Source organism: Lytechinus pictus, chromosome 6 (genome assembly GCF_037042905.1).
Source record: "Lytechinus pictus isolate F3 Inbred chromosome 6, Lp3.0, whole genome shotgun sequence".
NCBI lineage: Eukaryota > Metazoa > Echinodermata > Echinoidea > Temnopleuroida > Toxopneustidae > Lytechinus > Lytechinus pictus.
In genome coordinates this window covers 5,512,032-5,536,598 of record NC_087250.1, presented here as the reverse complement: position 1 = coordinate 5,536,598, position 24,567 = coordinate 5,512,032, and the positions used below count along the sequence as shown (strand labels likewise).

General features: G+C 34.6%; 1 protein-coding gene across 1 annotated transcript in view; it reads left to right on the top strand.

The window, feature by feature from the left end:
• The window catches only part of LOC135154478 (C4b-binding protein alpha chain-like), a 39,410-nt gene extending 16,350 nt beyond the window's left edge, over positions 1–23,060 (top strand). The window contains exons 9-14 of the mRNA XM_064100658.1: positions 386–562; positions 6,042–6,218; positions 7,993–8,172; positions 16,933–17,109; positions 17,778–17,954; positions 22,987–23,060. Of these exons, the coding sequence (XP_063956728.1) occupies positions 386–562; positions 6,042–6,218; positions 7,993–8,172; positions 16,933–17,109; positions 17,778–17,954; positions 22,987–23,060 (962 nt within the window). The remainder of the gene's footprint in view (positions 1–385; positions 563–6,041; positions 6,219–7,992; positions 8,173–16,932; positions 17,110–17,777; positions 17,955–22,986) is intronic.
• Positions 23,061–24,567: the final 1,507 nt, after the last annotated feature.

Sequence of the window (24,567 nt, the reverse complement as noted above, 5' to 3'; positions counted from 1 at the left end):
ATAAGCGAAACTTTATAATGTCATAACTTTCTTATTTTACATCCGATTTTGATGAAATTTTTAGCGTTTTGCTTGTTGAACTTTTATCTATTTATTCAAATCATCATTTTCTGGGATAGACTTTACCTTTAATCATGCCAATCCAAATCCTTGTCCAAAGAAATTAAGATGACGTCTGTATTTTCCTCACAAGATATTTTTGAGTGAAATGAATTTGGGATTTTCAGTCCCTAGAAAGAGAGACCATGCATTTTGAATTTAAAAAAATACATGTAGTGGTCCAACTCCGAGCCAAATTTCTAAAAGCAGGCTTATTTCCGCCAGCCTTCTTGTCATCAATATTTCATTTCTCTGGTTTCTGATTGCGTTTTCTTACATACTGTAGCCTCATGTGATCAACCGAGTATACCGAATTCAACTACGTCTTCAAACAGTACGTTGATTCATCACGATAAAATCATTACAGTTACATGCGATACCGACTTCTCGAATGGACGATCAGAGAGCTCTTCATCTAAGTGCAGTGACGGAATTTTTATTCCAACAATTCCTTTATGCTATGGTAAGATAATATTGGAAAAGAAACACATCTATAGAAGATGTACTTCTTAAATAAATAATTGGAGCTCCCAGCGGGAAGTTATTTTTTGTGGGCTTATCTCACTGAAATGCTGAGAGGTTTAAGCGATATTTAATAAAATGATGAATACATACATAGTTCACTAAATAAATAATTTGAGCACCAAACAGTGTTTTTTTTTAATTATTATACGTAAATGAGCAAATTGTAAGAACCATTTGTTACCTTAAATGATGCACATTTGTCTAGACAATTAACGAGAGCGTGAGACGTGAGATGAAATATGTAATAGCTTGACCTGAAATGATAATTTTTAGGACGGTTTATAGGAATTTAAAAAAAGAGAAAACGCAACACACTACTAAAATGTTCAGGAGCCCGGTCTGATAATTTGTCTACATGTAGACCTCAGAAAGACGCATTTTAAAGAACCATTTTTTACCTTGAATGATGCACATTTGTCTAGACAATTAACGAGAGCGCGAGACGTGAGATGAAATATTGAATAGTTTGACCTGAAATAATATTTTTTAGGATGGTTTATAGGAATAAAAAAAAAGAAAACGCAACACACTACTCAAATGTTCAGGAGCCCGGTCTGATAATTTGTCTACATGTAGACCTCAGAAAGACGCATTAAAAAAAAAATGTGTGTATGTAATCCGTAGTTCGCTATACAAAATAATCTGCGACCTCAGGTCGTTTTTTTATTTAGAATTGGAAAAAGGATATCTAAAATACGGAATGAATTCTTGTTATGCATCATGATTATGCATCACATTGAGTAGCCAATGCGAGCACGGATCACTAATGGACTTTTCTATTAGTCTTATACTGACCTGAACGTATTTCCTATTCTTACTTTACTTTACTTTACTTTATTTACAAGCTCTTTCATTACTTCTTTCTCTTGTCCTATATCTTTCTTTTGGTCGTCCCTTCTTTCTTACTCTTGTCAAACCTTTTTTTGTTGCACATGCAGTGGGGGGGGGGGGGGGCATCCTACATTCGATTATGCAGATTGCCATATGATTCTGTATACTGCCTCTGCTAACATGAGTAGAATTATCCATTGGGCATATTTACATCGTTCTCAGATCCTTTGTCATAAACATGATAAATAAATAAAGACACACAACTTTTGGTATAGTCGCCAGGCGTGGGCCAAGGGAGTGGTGGAAGATGCGAGCACACCCTGTAAAAATTAAAATATAGTGGTGCACCCCTTAGAATGAATTCATTGCACATCCCTTAAAATAGAGCGCTAACCGTCATTTGACCTCTAGGAAGAACAGACCCATTATATAAATGGCTCTGAATTTAGTGATCCATTCGTGTCTTCTAAATTATTCATGTATTTAATCGTAACATCTTGTATTATGTATTTTGTTGTGATATTTATACGGTGAATAAAACCCAAACCAAACATTGCATAATACAAATTCATGTATATCAATTTATTTTGACAATTTCGCACCTCACAAAAGTCCGAATTGGTATGAGGCGCCGAATGTACCAATATTATATAGAACAATTATTTGTTATATAATCATTATTTATTAAATAATAACTATTATTTATATATAATTTACATTTTATTTGTAAATAACTACTATTATATAAAATATCATTTCTAATTATTTATATATAATTCCAAGTAATACTTCATTATTTGTAAATAATAATAGTTCGACATTCCATTATTTATAAATAATGATTATTTGTTTTTCATTATTTATAAATAATGATTATTTGTTTTTCATTATTTATAAATAATGATTATTTGTTTTTCATTATTTACAAATAATGATTATTTGTTTTTCATTATTTATAAATAATGATTATTTGTTTTTCATTATTTATAAATAATGATTATTTGTTTTTCATTATTTACAAATAATTATTATTTGTTTTTCATTATTTATAAATAATGATTATTTGTTTTTCATTATTTATAAATAATGATTATTTGTTTTTCATTATTTACAAATAATGATTATTTGTTTTTCATTATTTATAAATAATGATTATTTGTTTTTCATTATTTACAAATAATGATTATTTGTTTTTCATTATTCATAAATAATGATTATTTGTTTTTCATTATTTATAAATAATTTGTTGAGTTTTCCATTATTTATAAATAATGATTATTTGTTAAATAATGAAAACGTCTACTTCATTATTTATAAATAATTTTTTCGAGTGCACCATTATTCTCATTATTTATAAATAATCATTATTTAATGTTCGAGTTTTCCATTATTTATAAATAAAGATTATTTGTTAAATAATGAAATATCTACTTCATTATTTATAAATAATAATTTAGTTTCAATATCCCATTATTTATAAATAATCATTATTTATAAACAATTTTTACAGTTTGCCATTATATACAAATAATCATTATTTATATACAAATAACCATTATTTATTAAATAATGCCATTATTTATTAAATAATGGAAAACTCGCTATAACATGCAAATGTGGGACCGCCCATGATATGAATATTCATGATGCGATTTCCTTTTTCGTGATTTTTCTTCACAAATTTTTGTCCATTTCCTCTTCATAATGACATTTCTTGAAGCAATTTTCTAGGGATATGGTCTGATTGTGATATTCTTCATTTTCTATATAACTTCGTCTTCGTAGAAATATCAAAAAGTGTAATTTTATACGATTTTTCCCACAGTTCACAATCCCCATAGGCGCGCGTGTATCGTAGGGACAACCGGTGAATCGACGGAGTGCTCTTCATCGAAATACTACGTTGGTTGGTCCCCGGAAGTGGCGGGCGGAATTTAGCCCGAATCCTCGATGGAAGTCGATCAAGTGCATATGAGCTGAGAGAGTGAAATATCAGTGTACTTGTACAGGCCCTTCTACTTTTTATAAATATTTCTTGTTGCTTTTTTTGTTAAGTTAATTTTTCCTGGTGTAGAGATAAGTTTCAGTTCTAATAATGCACTTCAAATACATTTTGGAGTGTCTGTTTGAGGCGTTTGGGGCGATTTCACCTAGCTGGCCCCAAAATGCTCGCAACGACAATACGGGGGCATGATGACCCCTACATTTTTAAAAACTTATTTTTCTATTGAAAAATATCACAAAATTCACCAAAAGTGTGCACGAAAGCCTTCGTATTTCACTTTTAAAACTCCAAAAAGTGCCCAAATGACAAGCTTGGTCGCTTCGCTGTGTCGCTTTCAACTTGAGAAAGTTTACGCGTCTGCTTCTCCCCCCCCCCCCCTCCTCCGAAAGAAATTCTGTGAACGGCCATGCTCAAAAGAGCATATGGCACATTGATTTATGTATACTTTCATTTTCATTATTTTTATCTCATTATCAACATGGCCTTACGCAGAATTTTTTCCAGGGGGGCCGGGGCCGGAGCATGACGCGCGTAAAGTTTCTCAAAAAAATCTTGAAAGCGAGACAGCGACGCGACCAAGCTCAAATGACAAGCTTGGTCGCTTCGCTTTTTCAAGATTTTTATGAGAAAGTTTACGCGCGTCCTGCTCCCCCCACCCCCCCCCCCGGAAAAAATTCTGCGTAAGGCCATGATGATAATGAGATAAAAATAATGAAAATAAAGTATACATAAATCAATGTGCCAGGCTCTTTAGAGCATGGCCGTATACAGAATTTCTTTCAGAGGGGGGTGGGAAGCAGACGCGTAAACTTTCTCAAGTTGAAAGCGACACAGCGAAGCGACCAAGCTTGTCATTTGGGCACTTTTTGGAGTTTTAAAAGAGAAATACGAAGGCTTTTGTGCACACTTTTGGTGAATTTTGTGATAATTTTCAATAGAAAAATAAGTTTTTAAAAATGTAGGGGTCATCATGCCCCCGTATTGTCGTTGCGAGCATTTTGGGGCCAGGGTGAAATCGCCCCAAACGCCTCAAACAGACACTCCAAAATGTATTTGAACTGCATTAGAACTGAAACTTATCTCTACACCAGGAAAAATTAACTTAACAAAAAAAGCAACAAGAAATATTTATAAAAAGTAGAAGGGCCTGTACAAGTACACTGATATTTCACTCTCTCAGCTCATATGCACTTGATCGACTTCCATCGAGGATTCGGGCTAAATTCCGCCCGCCACTTCCGGGGACCAACCAACGTAGTATTTCGATGAAGAGCACTCCGTCGATTCACCGGTTGTCCCTACGATACACGCGCGCCTATGGGGATTGTGAACTGTGGGAAAAATCGTATAAAATTACACTTTTTGATATTTCTACGAAGACGAAGTTATATAGAAAATGAAGAATATCACAATCAGACCATATCCCTAGAAAATTGCTTCAAGAAATGTCATTATGAAGAGGAAATGGACAAAAATTTGTGAAGAAAAATCACGAAAAAGGAAATCGCATCATGAATATTCATATCATGGGCGGTCCCACTTTTGCATGTTATAGCGAGTTTTCCATTATTTAATAAATAATGGCATTATTTAATAAATAATGGTTATTTGTATATAAATAATGATTATTTGTATATAATGGCAAACTGTAAAAATTGTTTATAAATAATGATTATTTATAAATAATGGGATATTGAAACTAAATTATTATTTACAAATAATGAAGTAGATATTTCATTATTTATAAATAATGATTATTTATAAATAATGAAAATAATGGTGCACTCGAAAAAATTATTCATAAATAATGAAGTAGACTTTTTCATTATTTAACAAATAATCATTATTTATAAATAATGGAAAACTCAACAAATTATTTATAAATAATGAGAAACAAATAATCATTATTTATAAATAATGAGAAACAAATAATCATTGTTTGTATATAATGAAAAACAAATAATCATTATTTATAAATAATGAAAAACAAATAATCATTATTTGTAAATAATGAAAAACAAATAATCATTATTTATAAATAATGAAAAACAAATAATCATTATTTATAAATAATGAAAAACAAATAATCATTATTTGTAAATAATGAAAAACAAATAATCATTATTTATAAATAATGAAAAACAAATAATCATTATTTGTAAATAATGAAAAACAAATAATCATTATTTATAAATAATGAAAAACAAATAATCATTATTTATAAATAATGAAAAACAAATAATCATTATTTATAAATAATGGAATGTCGAACTATTATTATTTACAAATAATGAAGTATTACTTGGAATTATATATAAATAATTAGAAATGATATTTTATATAATAGTAGTTATTTACAAATAAAATGTAAATTATATATAAATAATAGTTATTATTTAATAAATAATGATTATATAACAAATAATTGTTCTATATAATATTGGTGCATTCGGCGCCTCATAAATTGGTCACTATGGCCATGTGCCTGGTCTAAAAGACTAAAAGTCTAAATCTTTGCAATTACTGCGATTCATAATCGTGATAAGAGTGACTTTCAGACAACCGTTGATTTTTTTTCCAGCGAACTGTAGACGAATCACTATTCCACATTCTGACGCTGCTGTACCAGGCCCTAATATTCGTCATGGACACTCCTTAACTGTAACTTGTGACCAAGGATTTTCAAACGGATTATCGTATAAATCAACATCGGTCTGTAGTCACGGAATATTCTCCCCTTCCCTGCCGTCATGCTACAGTAAGACACTCATTTTAGACTCATTTGGTATAAATGTAACCCTTGTCGGTTGGAGATGAATGGGATGGGGATGATTGCTATATATCTATAATATATATATATATATATATATATATATATATATATATATATATATATATATATATATATACATGTATATATATATATATATCATACATGTCGAACGTCTGCTAACGGCGGTTTCACGCCCAAACTTGAGGCGATCTTCAGCATGTTCAGGGCAGACTGACGTTATTGACTATTTGAGTGATGTGGCGGGTCAATTTGATGCTTCGGTGGTCTCCGGTTTGGTCTCGTTCGGTGCCTGCATTTTGAAATCAGTTCCGACCTTTTGTTTAGTGAGTTTCTGAAACAGAAACTCACTTAACAAAAGGTCGGATCTTAGATGCATATATGCCGATGAAACCGCCGGTAGCAGATGCTCAGCAGGTATGATTATGCTTTGCTATAATATAGCATTGAGCACTTTGCATAATCATCGGCATCTACACATCTAAGGATATATATATATATATGACGATATTACGTTCCGCGTGTTGGACTTAGAAGGTATTAATGAGGCAAAGTGGTAATGCATTGTACTTAGTTCCAACAGTTTATTTGGAATTTAATATAAACTGTTGGAACTAAGTACAATGCATTACCACTTTGCCTCATTAATATATATATATATATATATATATATATATATATATATATATATATATATATAGATAGATATGAAGAGCTCACTTGCAAAAGGGGTTAGGTCCATTTTTCATCAAATTTGATTTTTATGTCTTACTGTATAGATTTTTAGTAGCTCTATAAGATGATACCAAAGAAAAGTTTAAATTCCTATCAAAAAGTGAACTAAAATGGCAAAGAAAAATCACTTTTCTTTCAAAAGGGGTTAGGTCCATCTCACTTTAGTTGCAAAAGGGGTTAGGTCCACACATAATTTCTTTTTAAGAATATCTTTAAAAATATGAAGACAAATAGATTTCTCTTATACCCAATTTCATGTTCTCATGGTAGGGTATCATGAAAATTCAGATTCGCATAAGAATATTGCAATATGGGAGATTAAAAAAAATGATTTTCTTTGAGTAGACTTAACCCCTTTTGCAACTAAACTCTTCTGAAGAACTCATTTGTCAAAAGGGGTTAAGTCCATTTTTCATAAATTTTATTGTTTTCTGTCTCTTAAACCTCTAAATTTTTAGTCACTCTGATGATACCAAAGACAATTTGAAATTCAAATGAAAACGTGAATAAAAGTGGCAAAGAAAAATCTCTTTTTTAATCAAAAGAGATTGGATTCATTTCAGTTTATTTGCAAAAGGGGTTAGGTCCACAATAATAATGTTTTTTTTTTAATATATAGAAAAAAATTGAAGTCGGGTAAATTTATTTTATGCCCAATTTTATGTTCACATGATAGGGTAGTACATCATGACAGTTTAGTTTCTCATAAGAATATTGCAATAAGTGAGAATAAAAATTTTTTTTTCTAGGAATGGTCCTAAGTGGACCTTTCCCCTTTTGCAACTAAACTCTTTAAACTCTTCATATATATATGTATATATATATATACATATATATATATATACATATGTATATCATACACGTATACGTATGTGGGGATTTTTCACCATTGACCATGGCATGCATGACAAATATAATTCTATATTGTAATAACTACTCTTACACTTGTAAATGATACAATAATGATGAATTATATTCTGCAACACATTCCTTACCTTTCTCATAGACCAATGCAGCCGGCCTATACTTGCTAACTCAGATGCTACTTCGTTGGATCCGCCCATTCTCGAAGGCGAATCGCTCATTGTGAGGTGTAATGCTGGTTTTTCCAATACACAATCACAGACATTCACAACAATTTGCCAAGACGATGGAAAACTCCGTCCTAATGTTCCAAGTTGTAACGGTGAGAATGGGTTGTATCCGGGGGGGGGGGGGGGGGGTGGCAACCGATGCAAATATTTTTCTCTGTTAATTATATTTAAAGGTCAAGTCCACCCCGGAAAAAATTTTGATTTGAATAAATAGAGAAAAATAAAACTAGCAAAACGCTGAAAATCTTATGAAATAGGATGTGAAATAATAAAAGATTGTGACATTTTATAGTTTTTCTTATTTGTCACAAAATAGTGATATGTACAACTCAAATGAGACAGTCGATGATGCCCCTCACTATTTTTATATTGTTTTATTGTTTGAATTATGCAATATTTCATTTTTGTTTTTTAATTTCTTCATATTTTTTTACTTGCTTGAACCATATAATATCAAACAATACTAATTCCACATGTTCAGGGAGAAATTAATTGTTAATTCATATGATAAAATACAAAAGAAATAGTGAGTGAGTGACGGCTTTAGTCTCAACATTTGCATACCGATCAGGATGTGCTATATAACTATTTTCTGAAATTAACCAAAACTTTAAAATGTCATAACTTTCTTATTTTACATCCGATTTCGATGAAATTTTCAGTGTTCTGCTTGTTGGATATTTCCCTTTTTATTAAAAAAAATACCTTATGTTGGGCTGGACTTGTCATTTATTTTCTTTTCAGTTAAAGATGGGGGGATATTATATACATTAGTATACATTTAGTAGGAGAGTAAAGGGAAACATTAAAAAGTCACGAGCGAGCGAAAGGATCGAACAATATGTTGACTTTATACAGTGCGTATAAAAAAAAGAACGGGAGAGTTTTGAAAAGTCTATACAAAATTTGTTTTAAATTATGATATATGTATTTTGATATTCATAGATGCTCTGAAATCCTATCTTTGAAATGCCATTTAAAAAAAGCAATTTTGTTCATGCTTGAGCAAACGCGGGGCGTTTTTGTGGGGGTTTTAAAAAGAGGCTTGCGCCAAAATGGCAGAAATTAGAAATTTGATGATCAGACTTCTTGCTAATCAGCAGACTTCCTCTTAACCTTTTCATTTCTTTGCCATGATTTTCGAATTATGCTGTCAAATTTTCAAATTTCATTTACAAAATTTATTTATTCATTTGAATTATTTTGTTTTTCATTCAAAACTATTTTACCTTTGAATTTTCCTTCATAAGTAAGAAAAGAAGACTTTTGTCAACCCAAGCAAGAAGATTTGCATTATTAATTGGGAGAACTTGTGTTTATTCAAATCCTTCTTGTGTGAAACGAGTTATGTCATGGTACCTTAAAAACATGAATCCTATTTTGAAGGGGTTATTAATTCCTTGACCAAGTTTAACTATGTGCTTGACAGGACAAGCAGAAAATATTTCATGTCTTTCGATGGCAATGGTGTATTAAAGTCAATTTTGAAAAAGCTAGATATGGCAGATCGGATAAAATATATTAAAAGGATGTGAGCGAGCGAAGCGAGCAGGAAAAAATTTCAACTTTTTAAATCAAAATATCAAATGTTGTGATAGATTTTGACATAATATTCAGAAAATAAATTATATTTCACTTTGCATATTTCCTTTTATTTCTTTTCCACTTTTTTTTATTGGGGGAACACCCCGAGCCACCACCCATCTGTACTCCACTGTTCAAAGGCACCATAACCATTGTAGCACACAATGAAATGTATTAAATAACAAATACACGCTCTCCCATATACTTCGGTTGAAAATTTGGTTAAAGAAGGAATATTAAAAAATAAAAGATAACATATCAAAAAGAAACAACAGAACAATTCAGCCATTAGGATTTATACAAATTAGATGTCTTTTTACTATTAAGATTTTTCTGGACTTTCAATATGTCATTTTGGGGAGTTCAAGGAAAGGCATTGAGCATGTTGAGGTAAAAAACAATTTGCAATTAGTAAGAGCGGGTTGACCCACAAAATCATTTGTTCCTGGACCATTATCAGAATGTGCAGTCATAACGTTAAGTCAGGCATGTGTCATGATTTACCTGCTACTTCGACAAATTAGACAAGTCTGATTTTTTCACTTTTATGTGATTGGTGACATCACCTTGAACAACTTTCAACTTGGTGATACATTTCTTATGGTCATCTTGACCATGTTAGGGGTCTATGGGCTCAATATTTCAAAATGCCCTTAGATTTAGATTTATATTTATTTATTTATTTCCGTTCAAACAAAAGATATAATCCAAGTAAAGTGTAAATACATGTTCAAAATAATACATACAGTTCTATAACATTTCATAACAAATATTGAGGATAAAATTATCTGAACGGAAGGACTTGCCAAGTGACACGTCAAATCATTTGTTGTATTATACTTAACAAAAAAGTGTACAAAACCATATACCCTTGAACTCCCGTTAAAAGGTTATGATCGGAAACGTCAAAAAGGACAATGAACTGGCAAATTACACTTTAAATGTTAAGAAAGCTAATTTTTTCGTTTATATTTTTTGCTGTGTGTACATTTTTATTTTCAATTTTGATAAGTAAATCTTTAGAAGTCCTTATCCAGATAATAAAAGGGTCAAGGCAAAGTCAATGAAAGGTCAAAAGGTCAACGAACATAGATTGGAAGGCAAAATGCACTCAAAGCAATTATTATCTTAGAAATCCTAATTTTTCGTGGGTCCTTTTCTTTTTGAAAAGTCTCCCTTATCCATTTGTAAAAAAAGTAGGTCAAATAAGCTCATTTAAAGGGGAATCCAGCCTTGGCCATAAAATATTGTGTTGGGAAGGAGAAACTAAATTAAACAGAATGGTGAAAGTTTGAAAGAAATCGGTCAAGCAATAAGAAAGTTATAGCTGCTTTATATTTGAGATCACTAATAATATGTAGATTTCAAATTGGCAACTGGGTAAGTAAATTATGACAAGGGGCAAGGACAACTTTCCCATAGGCCATGTACTTTATTATCAGGGATTTGTGGTTTTCTCCTAAGTACCCATTCCCCTGGGGACAGTAATCTAAATATAACCCAGGTAGTATACTGTTTTATGTCCCCATGAAAGAAAAATATAACTTAAAATAAAACTTTTGTGAAAAATTACATTTTAGCCATAGTATGTATTGGAGTACATCCAAGAGTAGTCCTTGCCTTACATCACTATGCCATCCCATATGCGGCCAATTTGAAGTCTCCATGGGTATAGTGATTACCAATATTTACAACTTTTAAAAATGTATAACTTTCTTGTTGTTTGTCCAATATTGTTCAAACTTTCACCTATCAACTTGTCTGATTTGTCTTTTCCTTATAAAAACAAGTTTTTATTTGGGTTGGATTCCCCTTTAAGAATAAAATATATAAACAGAGATAGACGTCGAATACATGGAGTATACATTCTGTATAGCAGGAATATCTCGAAATGACTTGACACACCCTTGCAGCAAATCATGCCCTTAAAATCATACCATCTTCACGATGTTTCAAGTAAAACCAACTCTTTTCGAGTTTCCGACTTTAAGAATTTAATTCAATTTAATTTCAATTTATTAGTCTTTGAAAGAAAGACAGAGGAGCATTTTTTAAAGTTTATTCTTAAGAACAATAAACCCCTCAAAAAGTTAGGAATCTGAGTTTGGCCATTCATTTCTCCCAACTCCCAATTTTACACAATGCTTATTTGATATCATTCAAAAGATCAATTGATTTTCTTTAAAATGGAACCATGCTTGTTATGATCATGCCATCACGAAAAGAGTAGGATTCAAAAGTGTTGGATGAGGTCTGAATTGAAAAGCTGCAAAACGAGCAGAAATAGTCATAAATGGTCAATAACAAACATTATTATTTTGTCTGCGTCACTCGAGATGAAAATCCACTCAAATCAAACCCCTGCTTCTTCATTTTTGTCTCGCCTGCATAGCAGAGCGAAACTATAGGCGCCGCTTTTCCGACGGCGCACAGTGGGCCGGGGCGAAACAAAAGTGCGCCAAAAGTCATTTTGGGCAATTTCAGATTTTTAATTTTTGTTATGCCTAGCTGAAAGACAACGTTTTGAAGAATACTTCAGCAAAATATTTCATTCCGGAATTTGCATAAAGGTTGTTAATTCCCTACCTCAAATCGTAAAATGTGACATTTTGCGAAATTTCGCGTATATGATAACCTAGTTGAAAAACATGCCATTTCACAGGAGGTTTTTCATGTAGGAATCTAAAATGGCTCCAACATAATCCTGAAATATTCTTTTTTCGTAGGAAAGGGTTCAAAGTAGATAAAAGACACTTTTCAGGCGGTTTATAGGATGATTATTTCTCGAAATAGGCTGAAAATCCATGTTTTTTGCATTTACATTAGAAACGTTTAGATCTCCGTGGATTTCCGTCTACATTCTATAAGCATCATTTTTCCCGATGTCTAAGCTTTAAGTCGATACCAAATTTAGCTGCCCGTTTTTGCCCGTTGTCATGTTAGAGCCGATTTTAATTGACACAACACCCCAAAAACCTGTTAAAAAACGGTCATTTTTATACCGCGCAGTCATTGTAGCGCACCCTATGGGTGTACATTGCCGTTCGCTTTTGCACGGCGAGGACAATTCCCCTTCTATTCCATGAAAATGACATGAATTCCGGGCATAATAAACAAAATAAAGGTTGCTAACGCAAATAAGGGCTATATCCACAACTCTTCTAGAGTTAAACTTACTTGTAGAATAATTTCAGCCAAAAACCCTCGTCATAGTGATACATTCGTGGTGTTATATACTCTGCGTTTTACACAAGTCAACACAGCTTGATTAAGCGCGGTTAATATTTTTCAGATTTTAAAGTTTTTTTTTATAAATCTAATTAATGATCATTTTGATGCCATATAATTATTTTCGGCATATCATACACACCTTTTAGGCATGTGAAAAGCATAAACCAACATTCACTCTGGTCAATCATAAAGTAGCACATAACACAAAATTTATATACCACATATTGTTTAGCGTAATTTGTCTTTTCACAAATAGGTTTTAAGCAGCCAATCCAAATTTTGTATCAAGGTGACGTCATATCGGCTTTAGATTATGTTCAGTCGATTCTACGCCAAAAATTACCCAAAAACAACATGTTAAAGTAAAAATCTAACACGGAATATAATTTTGGCGCACTTTCAACTCATTCTGGCCCACTGTGCGGCGGCGGCGGCGGCGGCGACGGCGGCGTCGTCAACATTGAAATCTTAACAAAGGTTAAAGTTTTAAAATGTCATCATAACTTAAAAAGTATATGGACCTAGTTCATGAAACTTGGACAGAAGGGTAATCAAGTATTACTGAACACACTGCCTTAGTTTCAGGACACATGACTAAGGTCAAGGGTCATTTAGGGTCAATGAACTTAGACCATGTTTGGGGAATCAATATCGAAATCTTGACCAAGGTTAAGTTTTTGAAATGTCATCATAACTTCTAAAGTATATAGACCTAGTTCATGGAACTTGAACATAAAGTTGATAGTGTATCACTGAGGATGCTGCCTGAGTTTCAGGTCACATGACCAAGGTCAAAGGTCACTTAGGGTCAACGAACTTTGACCATGTTGTGGGTATTTGTAGAATTGTCATCATAACTTTGACATTTTATGGATCTAGTTCATGAAACTTAGACCTAAGAGCAATTAAGTATCCCTGAACATCTTGCGCAAGTTTCATGTCACATGATTTAGGTCAAAGGTCATTTAGGGTCAACGAAATTAGATAATGTTGGGGGTATTGGTGGAATTATCATAACTTTTATAGATCTAGTTCATAAAACTTGAGCCATAAGATTAACCATGTATCCCTGAATATCTTGTGCTTGCTTCTGGTCACATGACCAAAATCAAAGGTAATTTAGGGTCAATGAACTTTGGTCATGTTTGGGGTATTTGTTGAATTTGCATCAAAACTTGGAAAGTGTATGGATCTACACATGTAGTTCATGAAACATAGACATAAGGGTAATCAAGTATAAATGATTGTTTTGCACTTGTCTTAGGTCACATGATCATGGTCAAAGGTCATGTTGGGTCTATGGACATAGTATTCTTTTGTGAATAATTATGTAATAGCTGTTTTCAAAGCCAGCACTGCCGCTATATCGAATCGCCTAATGCAGGCGAGACTGCCAGAGGCGTTCCACTTGTTTATGTTTTGTTGTGGTTTATGTAGTGATGGTTCTGTGAGATAACATGGTTTGAAATGCCCATGCATGTTTGTTTGTTATGTGTTTGATTCCATGCCATTTTTTATGTTTAAGGTGCATTAAAACAAAATTAACCGATGAGATACTCACTCATCACCATGGAAAAAAATGAACAGTGACTTTCAATATTGTGTCATTTTGCAACTTTTGAATTTTGACCTTGCCCCACTTTTCAGGGCAATGCACCTCCATGTGAACCATAATCATATCATGTAGGCTATCATGTTAAAGGGTATTAAATTATATATCTTGTTTTATCAATCACATATTAATATTCACTAATATCGAGGAGGGATTATCGGTCAAAGTCAGATTTCCAAACTTTTTTGAGGAGTTTATTATATTTCAGGATAATACTATCCAATTGTATCTGTCGCTTTTAGCGTGCCTCTGGTTGCTTGCTTACGAGCATTCATGCTTTCTCTGTCTTGTAGCTGTATGTCCCCTCTCCCTCTCTATAGTCATCTCCCTTTTTTCTCCATGTTCACCCTTGGCTTTGGTCATAGGCCCAACATCATCATGATCATGGCGTGTTTACTTTACTTTGCGAGTTTCGTTTTGTTTTCAATACTTGTTAAGGGGTGCATTTTCAAAATATGGAAAATACATCGCTGAACTTGTTTAGGGGCTCAGTTCTGGGAATACTTATGATTCCAATACTTGTTAAGGGAAGGGTTTCACACTCCAATACTTGTTAAGGGGTGCATTTTCAGGATATGGAAATACGTGTTTAGGTTACTTTTCAAGACCCCGTGGTCACGCATGGTATCCAATCGTCAATGGAAGTGCCCCCTCCCCCCGGGCAAGAATCCTAGATATTACAAAGACTGGTGCCGAAGATTGTAAACTGAGAATGCAAGATTATTGTTAAGTCTACCATAAGCAATGGCGCAGATAAACGATGCCAACAGCATCAAACGAGTATACTTTGATGCACCTAGATGACCAACCTTACATATGCTCATGCCACATGTTTGACAAACCTCATGCCAACAACAATAATAACAATCATTTGACAAGATCTGACTCCTGATGACTGACATTACGTTTCTGACTCTGCGTAAGCTACTACACCTATCCATCATGTGTTTGCAACAATTCAGATATTACAAACCACAATAATCAAGCGTAGAGTTGGCCAGATAACAAGCAATCAAGCAACTTCATATTTGCACAATGTAAGATTGGTTTTAACCCCCCAAAATATCCTGTAAACTTATTATGTCCTGTTACACGTATACTGTGGGCATATACACCTAAAATAAAACAATACACATCGCCCTTATTCATCAATATTAACCCCAAAAAGCTCAATCCCCCCCCCCCCCCCATTACCTTGGCCCGACCGTTTATCTCTTCTGGATAAGGATCTCTGGTGATGACACTTAAAAAAAAAAAAAATACTATGCAAAAAGGGGGGCAGAAACAAAATAGATTTTTAACATATTAATTTAAAAGACAAGTCCACCCCAACAAAAGAATGTTTCGAATAAAAGAAAAAATCAAAAAGCTTAGCACAGAAAATTTTATCAAAATCGGACGTAAAATAAGAACTATGTAAGAAATCAAACAGAATACAATTCAAACAATAAACATGATACCAAAAAAAGAGAAAATAAATAGTAAGTGATGGACATCATCACCACTCCCATTTGCATATCCCTGAGATGTGCATATAACTGGTTTGAAAAAAATAAGCCAAAGGTTTAAAATGCCATGACTTTCTTATTTCGCATCCGACTTTGATGAAATTTTGGCCTGATTGATTATTGATTCAAATCAACAATTTTCCTGAGTGGACTTGACCTTTAATGGAAGTTCGTTTACCTTATGACCTTCCGGGCAAAACCTTTTAAGGGGAGGTCAAGAGTATACTGTTTTGTATGGGTTTTTGTTTAGTGTCACAAGACAAACAATTTGAGGTATCACTCGACAAAATCGGGGCATTTTCAGAAATTCAACCTTATGATCCGATTTTGATCCCTCACATGGTCATGGTGACCATTAGAAATTTGTCACCAAGTTGGAAGCTGTTCCTTGTTATGGTCTTCAATCACATAAAAATGAAAAAAAAAATGACTTGACCAATTTTTCGAAGTAGATGGTATATGCTGCCTACAAACTTTTGGCAATATGAGCATTTTGGTAACAAATTAAAAACGAGATTTAATAATGGAGTGAAATGATAATTATGGTACTGGTTTGAAATAAAATCAGGGGTATTATTTGTCTGTGTACGTGGGGATGACTTGCCTCTACGTCCATTGCAATTTCGTCCTATGACTATGTCATTTCATAGAGTTTGGTCCAATACAATTTCGTTCAATAGTCATTTTCGTCCTATAGCCACTTCCTCGAGTAGCCATTTCGTCCAATAGCATGTACGTCTAATTTTGTTGCCTGTATGTCCAATTGCCATTTTGGTCCAACACCCACTTGGTCCAATTGACAGTTGGTCGAATACCTACTGTAACATTGTTCAACAAGCACGATGAAAATCTTATTAATATATTTTCCAATGTGCAATCGTAATGTGGTTCTTCCGTGTCTCTTATACCAAGAACAGCTCAGTGCAGCAGACCAATAATTCAAAACTCAGATGCAACATCATCCTACCCAGCTATCAAACATGGTGAAATTGTTTTTGTTACGTGTAACAATGGATATTCAATTGGAAGTCCAGGACCAACCAAATCAGTCTGCGAACACGGAGCTCTGGATCCGACCCCACGTTTTTGTTATGGTAAGACAATAGAACAGATAAATAGACGGAAAAATATACACAGCAAAAAAAGTAAGTCCCCCTTTAACAAGCATCTATAATAACGGAACCAATGCGAGTTTTGAATATGAATTTTACATGAGCGTGTGGGTAATTTTATACGCTATCCTCTGAGTAAATGTTATGGACATATTTTACGTCATGCTTCAGTGAGCACTCTCAGAAGGCAAAAATGTCACTTTTCAAAAGTCAAAAGCCAAATATCATTACTTTGATTCCATTTTATTGGAACTAATTCCACATTCTCATCATGAAAAATAGTTAGAAGGCTTGTAAAAGGTACTTTCTAAAAGACGATACAATTTTTTTGGTTAAATTTCACGGTTGAATAAATACAAGTCCAAATTTGCAAATAAGTCTAACTTAATAAGTCATAGTGGTAGGCCGTTATAAACGACATAAATTACTCTATTACGTTTGTTGGGTAAAGGTGAGACATACGCCGATCTGAGATTCGATCTTTCAACCTTTCAACAATCAATCCAATGTTTTGTCCACTAGAGAAGACCCTTATTCCACCTACAACACCTGCTTATTTTTACTCTTTTGCTGTTTATTCAGCATTTCATGCACAATTTGACTAAAGTATTTTGCCTTCGACTCCTATTTGTTTGATCTTATTTGAACAGCCGACTGTTACAGACCGGTGATTTCCAACTCTGATTCCACCTCTCCCTATCCTGTTCTCCATCACGGCAGGACACTGCCTATTAATTGTGACGCAGGGTATTCCAATGGACAATCGACCAGTATGACAGCAATATGCATGGATGGAATCATTAACCTACCGATGCCCTATTGTAATGGTGAGATTATAAGTTTTCGCACTAATAGTTATAGTATAGAGCTCATACCAATTTGACCTTTGACCCGGTCATGACCTTTGACAACATGACCTTTGACCCGGTCATGACCTTTGACCACATGACCTTTAGTCCGGTCACCCACGCCCTTTGACCACATGACCTTTAGCCGGTCAGCCTTTGACCACATGACTTTTAGTCCGGTCACCCACGCCCTTTGACCACATGACCTTTACCCCGTTCAGCCTTTGACCAAATGACCCGACGGCAATAACCCAGACTTCCGGTCAGCCATGACGTCACCATGAAATGGTATTACGACACAGTTATGCAACCACCATGATGTCATCCCAGGGAATTACCCTTATTGCACCATCGATATTGCACCACCGTTGCGTCATTGCCACGTATTGGTGACTTTCGGTCGACCTTATCACACGATGCAGCGACGTTGCACGGGTATTTTTAGCATATGATACGATGCACAAAAAGACATCTATGCAGTTTCCTATTTAAAAGGTTATCTTTTTCCGCCTACCGGACACCGGTAGATATGTCAAGTGCCTCGCATGACGTCACCATGAAATGGTGTTAGCGACGCAAGCACCGTGATGTCATCCCAGGGAATTACCCTTATCGCACCGTATCGGTATTGCACCACCGTGGCGCAATCATCACGTATAGGATACGATGCACAAAACAGACGTATGATTTCTTCACAGTTTCCTATTAAAACAGTTATCTTTCTCTGCCTACCAGCAGATATGTCAAGTGCCTCGCGGTTCACGAATCGATCACCCCATGCACGGCCAACGCGCGTCATTGAACTTGGGATATCCTATTGGAAAGGAGAAAGCCGACCCTCTCTCTGCATCTTATTACAACAATTATTGGTAATCCAACATGTGATTATAATCATGATAATAGTGACATCTCAGGTTCTACTCATTCCAGACTTTTCCCCATCAAAACTTTATGACTTTTTCATACTGTTTCGTCATATTTCCATACTTTTTATTTTAACTCACATGACCTGCCCGGCTCTCTGACTCGCAAAAAGTATATTATATTGAAACCAGTAGATGACTCCTTTAAATCAACTTAATTCATCCGCAGTACAGATGGTGATAACATGAAACACTATACAGTCAAGGATGATTTTTTATTCTTATCATTTATTTTATTCCATTTCTATATAGATAGGTTCAGATATTGTATAAACAGCAGATTTTGATACAAAGGTAATGAAAGTTATGTTCTCAAATTATGTTGTAATAACAAAGTAATTGTTAACTGTTCATTGTTATTATTAAAGTGAAGTTCTCGTTTTTCTATTTCTTCGCTTAACTTAATGGATTGTAACACATGTCTTTGGATGGCATTCCGAAAATATGAACACAATGAAATTCAAACTGTAATTTATGTTGACGGCGTTTCCTTGGATTATTATTATTTGACAAGCTGATGTTTGTGCCTTTAGTTGTAGACTCCATCTTCACCCTCCGTTTCTTCTTCACCATCATCATTGTCGTCATCGTCACCTTGATACTGGAATAAACCATCGAATTGTGAACCATGGCTGGCTAACACTCTCTGTACGGCTTTCCGGAACTCCATGCCATTCTCTAATCTTTCCGTGAGATCGGACACGATTTCATGATTGATGTCAGCGTCTTCGAGGTACACGTTCTTCTGCAAGAACTGAGAGTAAAGATCGAAAAAGATGCGTTTGACTGCCCACAGTAGTTTCACGTGAGCCTTTGCTTTAGCGTATGCTTCTTCTATTCGTTCTGAGATGTATTTCTGATATTTTTCGTCTCTCAAGTCCTTGGTGGCTGGCATGGCTTGCTCTAATCATCCTCGATAAGCAATGTTGTCTTCAGTTTCTTCCATGTTTGCTGTCATTGACGAATCGTGTCCATCGCTTTCTGATAGGCTCGTTTCGGAATCATCGTTGGATTCTTCAACTCTTTGCATTTGAGAGGGTGGGTCGGAGTATTGGATACATTTGTATTAGACGTTGGCATGCAGATATTGAGCCTCAAGAGTGAGATTCCTAATTTCGCCTACCAATTTCAAATTGATAGATTGTGAATGGCTAAGTTCTACTTATTTGCTTTCTAGTATTCTGAGCTGATTGTTTTGAACTTCCTGAGTGGTTTTGGTCGTCATTTGAGACCTATTCAACTCTCTGCAAAGCTTTTCATTTTCTGCTAGCAAGACTACATTGGAGCTTGATAGAGTTTTGGGATCAGCCTTCAGCATGTTCAGCTTGTTTATTTCACATATCTTCTTTTTGCAAGAAACACACTCCTCGTTTTTTACATGAAGGTCAGTCTGTGTTTGTTTTTCTTCAGTATTAATACAGACATCATACTTCAATGATTCCCTGGGTTGAGGCTCTATTGGTAACACATTGAAAGATTTTCATTGCAAGCTGAGCTGATGGTAACATGTGAAGAGGGTGACAAGGGAGTACAGAATTCTTGCATGTCAGCTTTCCATTTCCTTATCTACACTTGGCTTAGATGCAGTCCCTGCTCCCAACCCTGAGCAAGATAGGCAGAGGAAGGGCGAATCATCTTCTACATCTTTGTTTGTGTTATCCAGATCCTTTACATACAGTGTAACACTTTTTGTGATACCAACATTCGCATAAATGGCATTTAGTAGGGGAGAGAGATAGGGTTCCCATGCACCCGAATGATATATTTTTTTAACCTACATTTTTGTAATCCGTAAGATATGTAGTGAATGAATTTTGATGTTCCCAAAACGAAATATTGTCCCATGGGGTTCAAATTCAAGATGGCGTCCAAAATGGCCGCCATATTCATGGGATTTGGTTTTTCGTACATAGATTCCGACACAAACATTCATTTGCCACAAAATTAGTGTCATATGAAAGATAAATAAATGTTCTACAAGTTGATACTATTCATGGGTGATGAAAAGCTAATTCGGCTGTGATTTTGATAAGAAAAGTGCAATTTTGAGAATTTTTTCCAAAAAATTGAAAATTTGCGAAATACATGATCTACCATAAAGCTAAAGAAAATAAAGGAATCGCCTCAAACATTTCTAGAAAACTTTTCTAATATACAACTATTAAGTGGACGAAATTCCAAATTGATATCGTTTTTAGTCGCAAACTTATAATGTCTCAAACTTGAAAATTCAATTTTCAGAAATTTAGCTTTCTTACTGCATATCGGAGACTTGGATACACTAATGTATATTATCACATTTTCAACCCAGAAAATTGAGATAGGCCTTAATTAAATGCGAAATTATCTATTATTTTGTTGGTAGAATTAACTACAATCCCTTTATTCTTCGATTTCAAGTCGGTTGATATAGTTTTTGAAAGAATTAAGACTTTTGGCCAAAATTTGTATGTTTTTGGTAAAAAAAATGCACATGCACTGTTATTGATCAGATTTATCATGAATGTTAGTAATAAATTCACAATCTCAACATTCGATATGAAAGAGGATGTATCAACGAGAATATTGGCAGGCTTCATGCCACCATAAGTATCTTCATTTGCTTCAGATAAAAGGAAAATATGCTGAATGTATTAAGCGATTTTGCGCTAAAGTGATGCCAAAAAGCAACCTCAGTGTGGCAGTCACACCCATGAAAACGATTGCAAAGTGATGAATGGTATGTCATTCAAATAATACAATAGCTTGGATCAGCCTCTCGCATCGATTGAGTTGGTATGACTAACACACCTTAATGTACAGTATGTAATGTGAATGGTAATAGAAATGTGATTCAGAAGGATGTAAAGGCAAAAAAGGTGTTTCTGTTACATTATATATACATTTATTTAATGAAGTCTCTTGGAAACAGTTATAAGATACACTTGCACTGCAGGTAATAGAGATGAAGTTCTTACACATCAATACACAACTCAAAGGAATATGTCGAAGCTACCCCCACTTTATCTGTATTTTGAATCTATGGCCTGTATTCCTAAATCAGGTTTATCTTCGAACACAAAATTAGTGTCATATGAAAGATGAATAAATTTTCTACAAGTTGATATTATTCATAAGTGATGAAAAGGTAATTCGGCTGAGATCTTAATAAGAAAAGTGCATTTTGAAATTGTTTCCCCCAGAAATGAAAATGTGCAAAATACTTGATTTACCATATATCTAAGGAAAATAAAGGAATTGTTTTGAAACTTTCTAGAAAATTTTCCTATATAATAATATACAATTAAGAAATTGAGTTGTTTTTTTTACTGCATTTTACAGACTTAAATGTACTATATTGTCATTATCTTGACCACCCTTTTCAACATATTGATTAGTTTTTCTAACCTACACCTTTTCAATCCTGGAGTCGTATACTGAATGAATTTATTTTGATCAACTGAAAACTTGAATATTGTCCCTTGGCCGCCACCTTGACGGCCATCTTGGATTCTGACAAAAAACTCTTAACAGAACTTTTCAATTCGACGTCATAGGAAAACAAATTACAAATGTTTTGAGGGTATTTTGATTATGAGAAATTAATTGAGTGGGTTATCTTTATTCTTTACGATTTGAATTAAACAATTCTGATACATTAAAGTGTCAAAAATGACAAAAACCTCTGTTGACCAATGTAAAGAAGGGGAAGGTCTTTTTGGAACATTGAGATATGTATGGTTGTGTTATTAATCTATTTAATATTTTCAAAAGTAGAAAATGTGGTGACGAATCAGTACCACGGAAAAGGCCTCCTGTAAATTGCATTTTGCAACTTGCAACAATTAACTTATAATATGTCAAAATGTAAGCTTTATGGTTCTTAGGGAGGACTTTGACAGACAGGCAGTCAATCTTAGAAGTCATTGGCAGGCTCATGTGCTAGATTTGGCGATCTTTTTTAACTAAAACTTTGTGCCAATGTGATCTTGGAAGATATATTCCTGATCCAAAAGTTGTAAACTTTGGACTGGAAAAGCAATTTTGCTTGCTGCAAAATTCAAGAGATTTTTATTCTCTTTGAGAAAAAAACCACGGAATTTTCTTAGTTGCCATCCGGGCAACCATGATGGCAGTTTTGGTTGCCAACGTCACCCCGGCAACCGCTAATTTCGAGCCCTAAGTTTGGAGTGGGGATGGTGGATGGAATTTCCCTCACGTGTGATCTGTTCCTTCTCAAGATTCCTCCGCTCGGCTTTGATACTTCGTAAGACCTGGGTTCCTCACAGACTTTGGATGCTTTAGCTGGTATCCAAGTGTGTGTCATCTTGGATGTATAACTCTCACTGGCTGTCCTACATGCAGAGGTGGTAGATTAGAACTTGCATGTCGATAATGCACTTCCTTCACCTTGTCTTGCCTATTCAAGAGAAAATCAGTGGTAGTAGAATCTCTCGAGAAATAGTAACTTGATAATGTGGTTCTGATGGGTCTACCAAATAACATTTCTGCTGGTGATCTCAAGTTACTTTCGACTGGTGTTGCTCTCAGGTTCATCATTGCTAGTTGACTGTCTTGGCCAGTCTGAGAACATTTTGTCAAATGATTCTTGACTGTACGAACCATCCTCTGGGCTAATCCGTTTGATCTTGGATAGTGTGGAGAAGAAGTAATGTGCTTGATATTCCACTTCTTCTCTTCTGCTGCCTTGCTTGATGTTTCTGGCATGTTTCACTCTGCTTTATCAACTGGTCGATGTCCTCGTTGATGTTTGACAAGAACTCTGTCTCACGAGCAAGTCGTCTGGTCCTTTCGATTCCCATGTGTCCTAGGTGAAGCTGTCCAAGGATATCATTCCTCAGTGACTTCGGTACGATGACTTGACTTCCCGTGAAGAGTACTCCATGTGATAATCCGATGTTATCTCTATACGACCAATACTGCCTAAGGGATTTTAATAACTCTTGGATTGTTTCAGGCCAACTCAGGCTAAATCTGCCATAATGATCTGGGAATTGGATCACTAGCCATTTTTTTTTTTTTCAGAACTTGTGTTTTTCGAAGAGTAATAAGTTGATCGCATATGCGAATATTTTTTCCTCAGAGCAGATGGATTTAACTCTGACACCTAACGGTACATCGCATGCTTCCTTGGGATTAGGAAGTCGACTCAACGAATCGGAAAGAATCATGTCGTTTCCAGGTCGGTAATTGATTTGACACCTGTTTCCTTGGACTTTGATTATAAGCGATCGCTGTAGATGCGGCGTTGCACTTGGAAGAGTTTTTTTTTCATATAATTTCCAGTGGTCTGTGATTGATTATGACTGTGAATTCTTTCGCGAACAGATATTATAGCAGCGTTTGATACCAAACATTAGGACTAAGATTTTCCTCTATGTTTGAGTAGTTGGAATGTGCAGTGGAAAGACTTCGGATGCAAACGCAACAGGTTACCTTCCTGAAGCAGGCATGCTCCTAGATCTTTCATTGATGTATCTATCTCGACAGTTCTCTCTCTCTCTGGGTCATAGAGCTGTAGACATGCACCTGATGATACTGCACATTTCAGGCTGTTCAAGGAATGTTCATGATCATCGTCCCAGATAAACGGTACTTCCTTGTGGAGAAGTTATCGAAGTGGTGCTGACTTTTCCCACAAATTAGAAACATATGCTGCTAGGTATTTG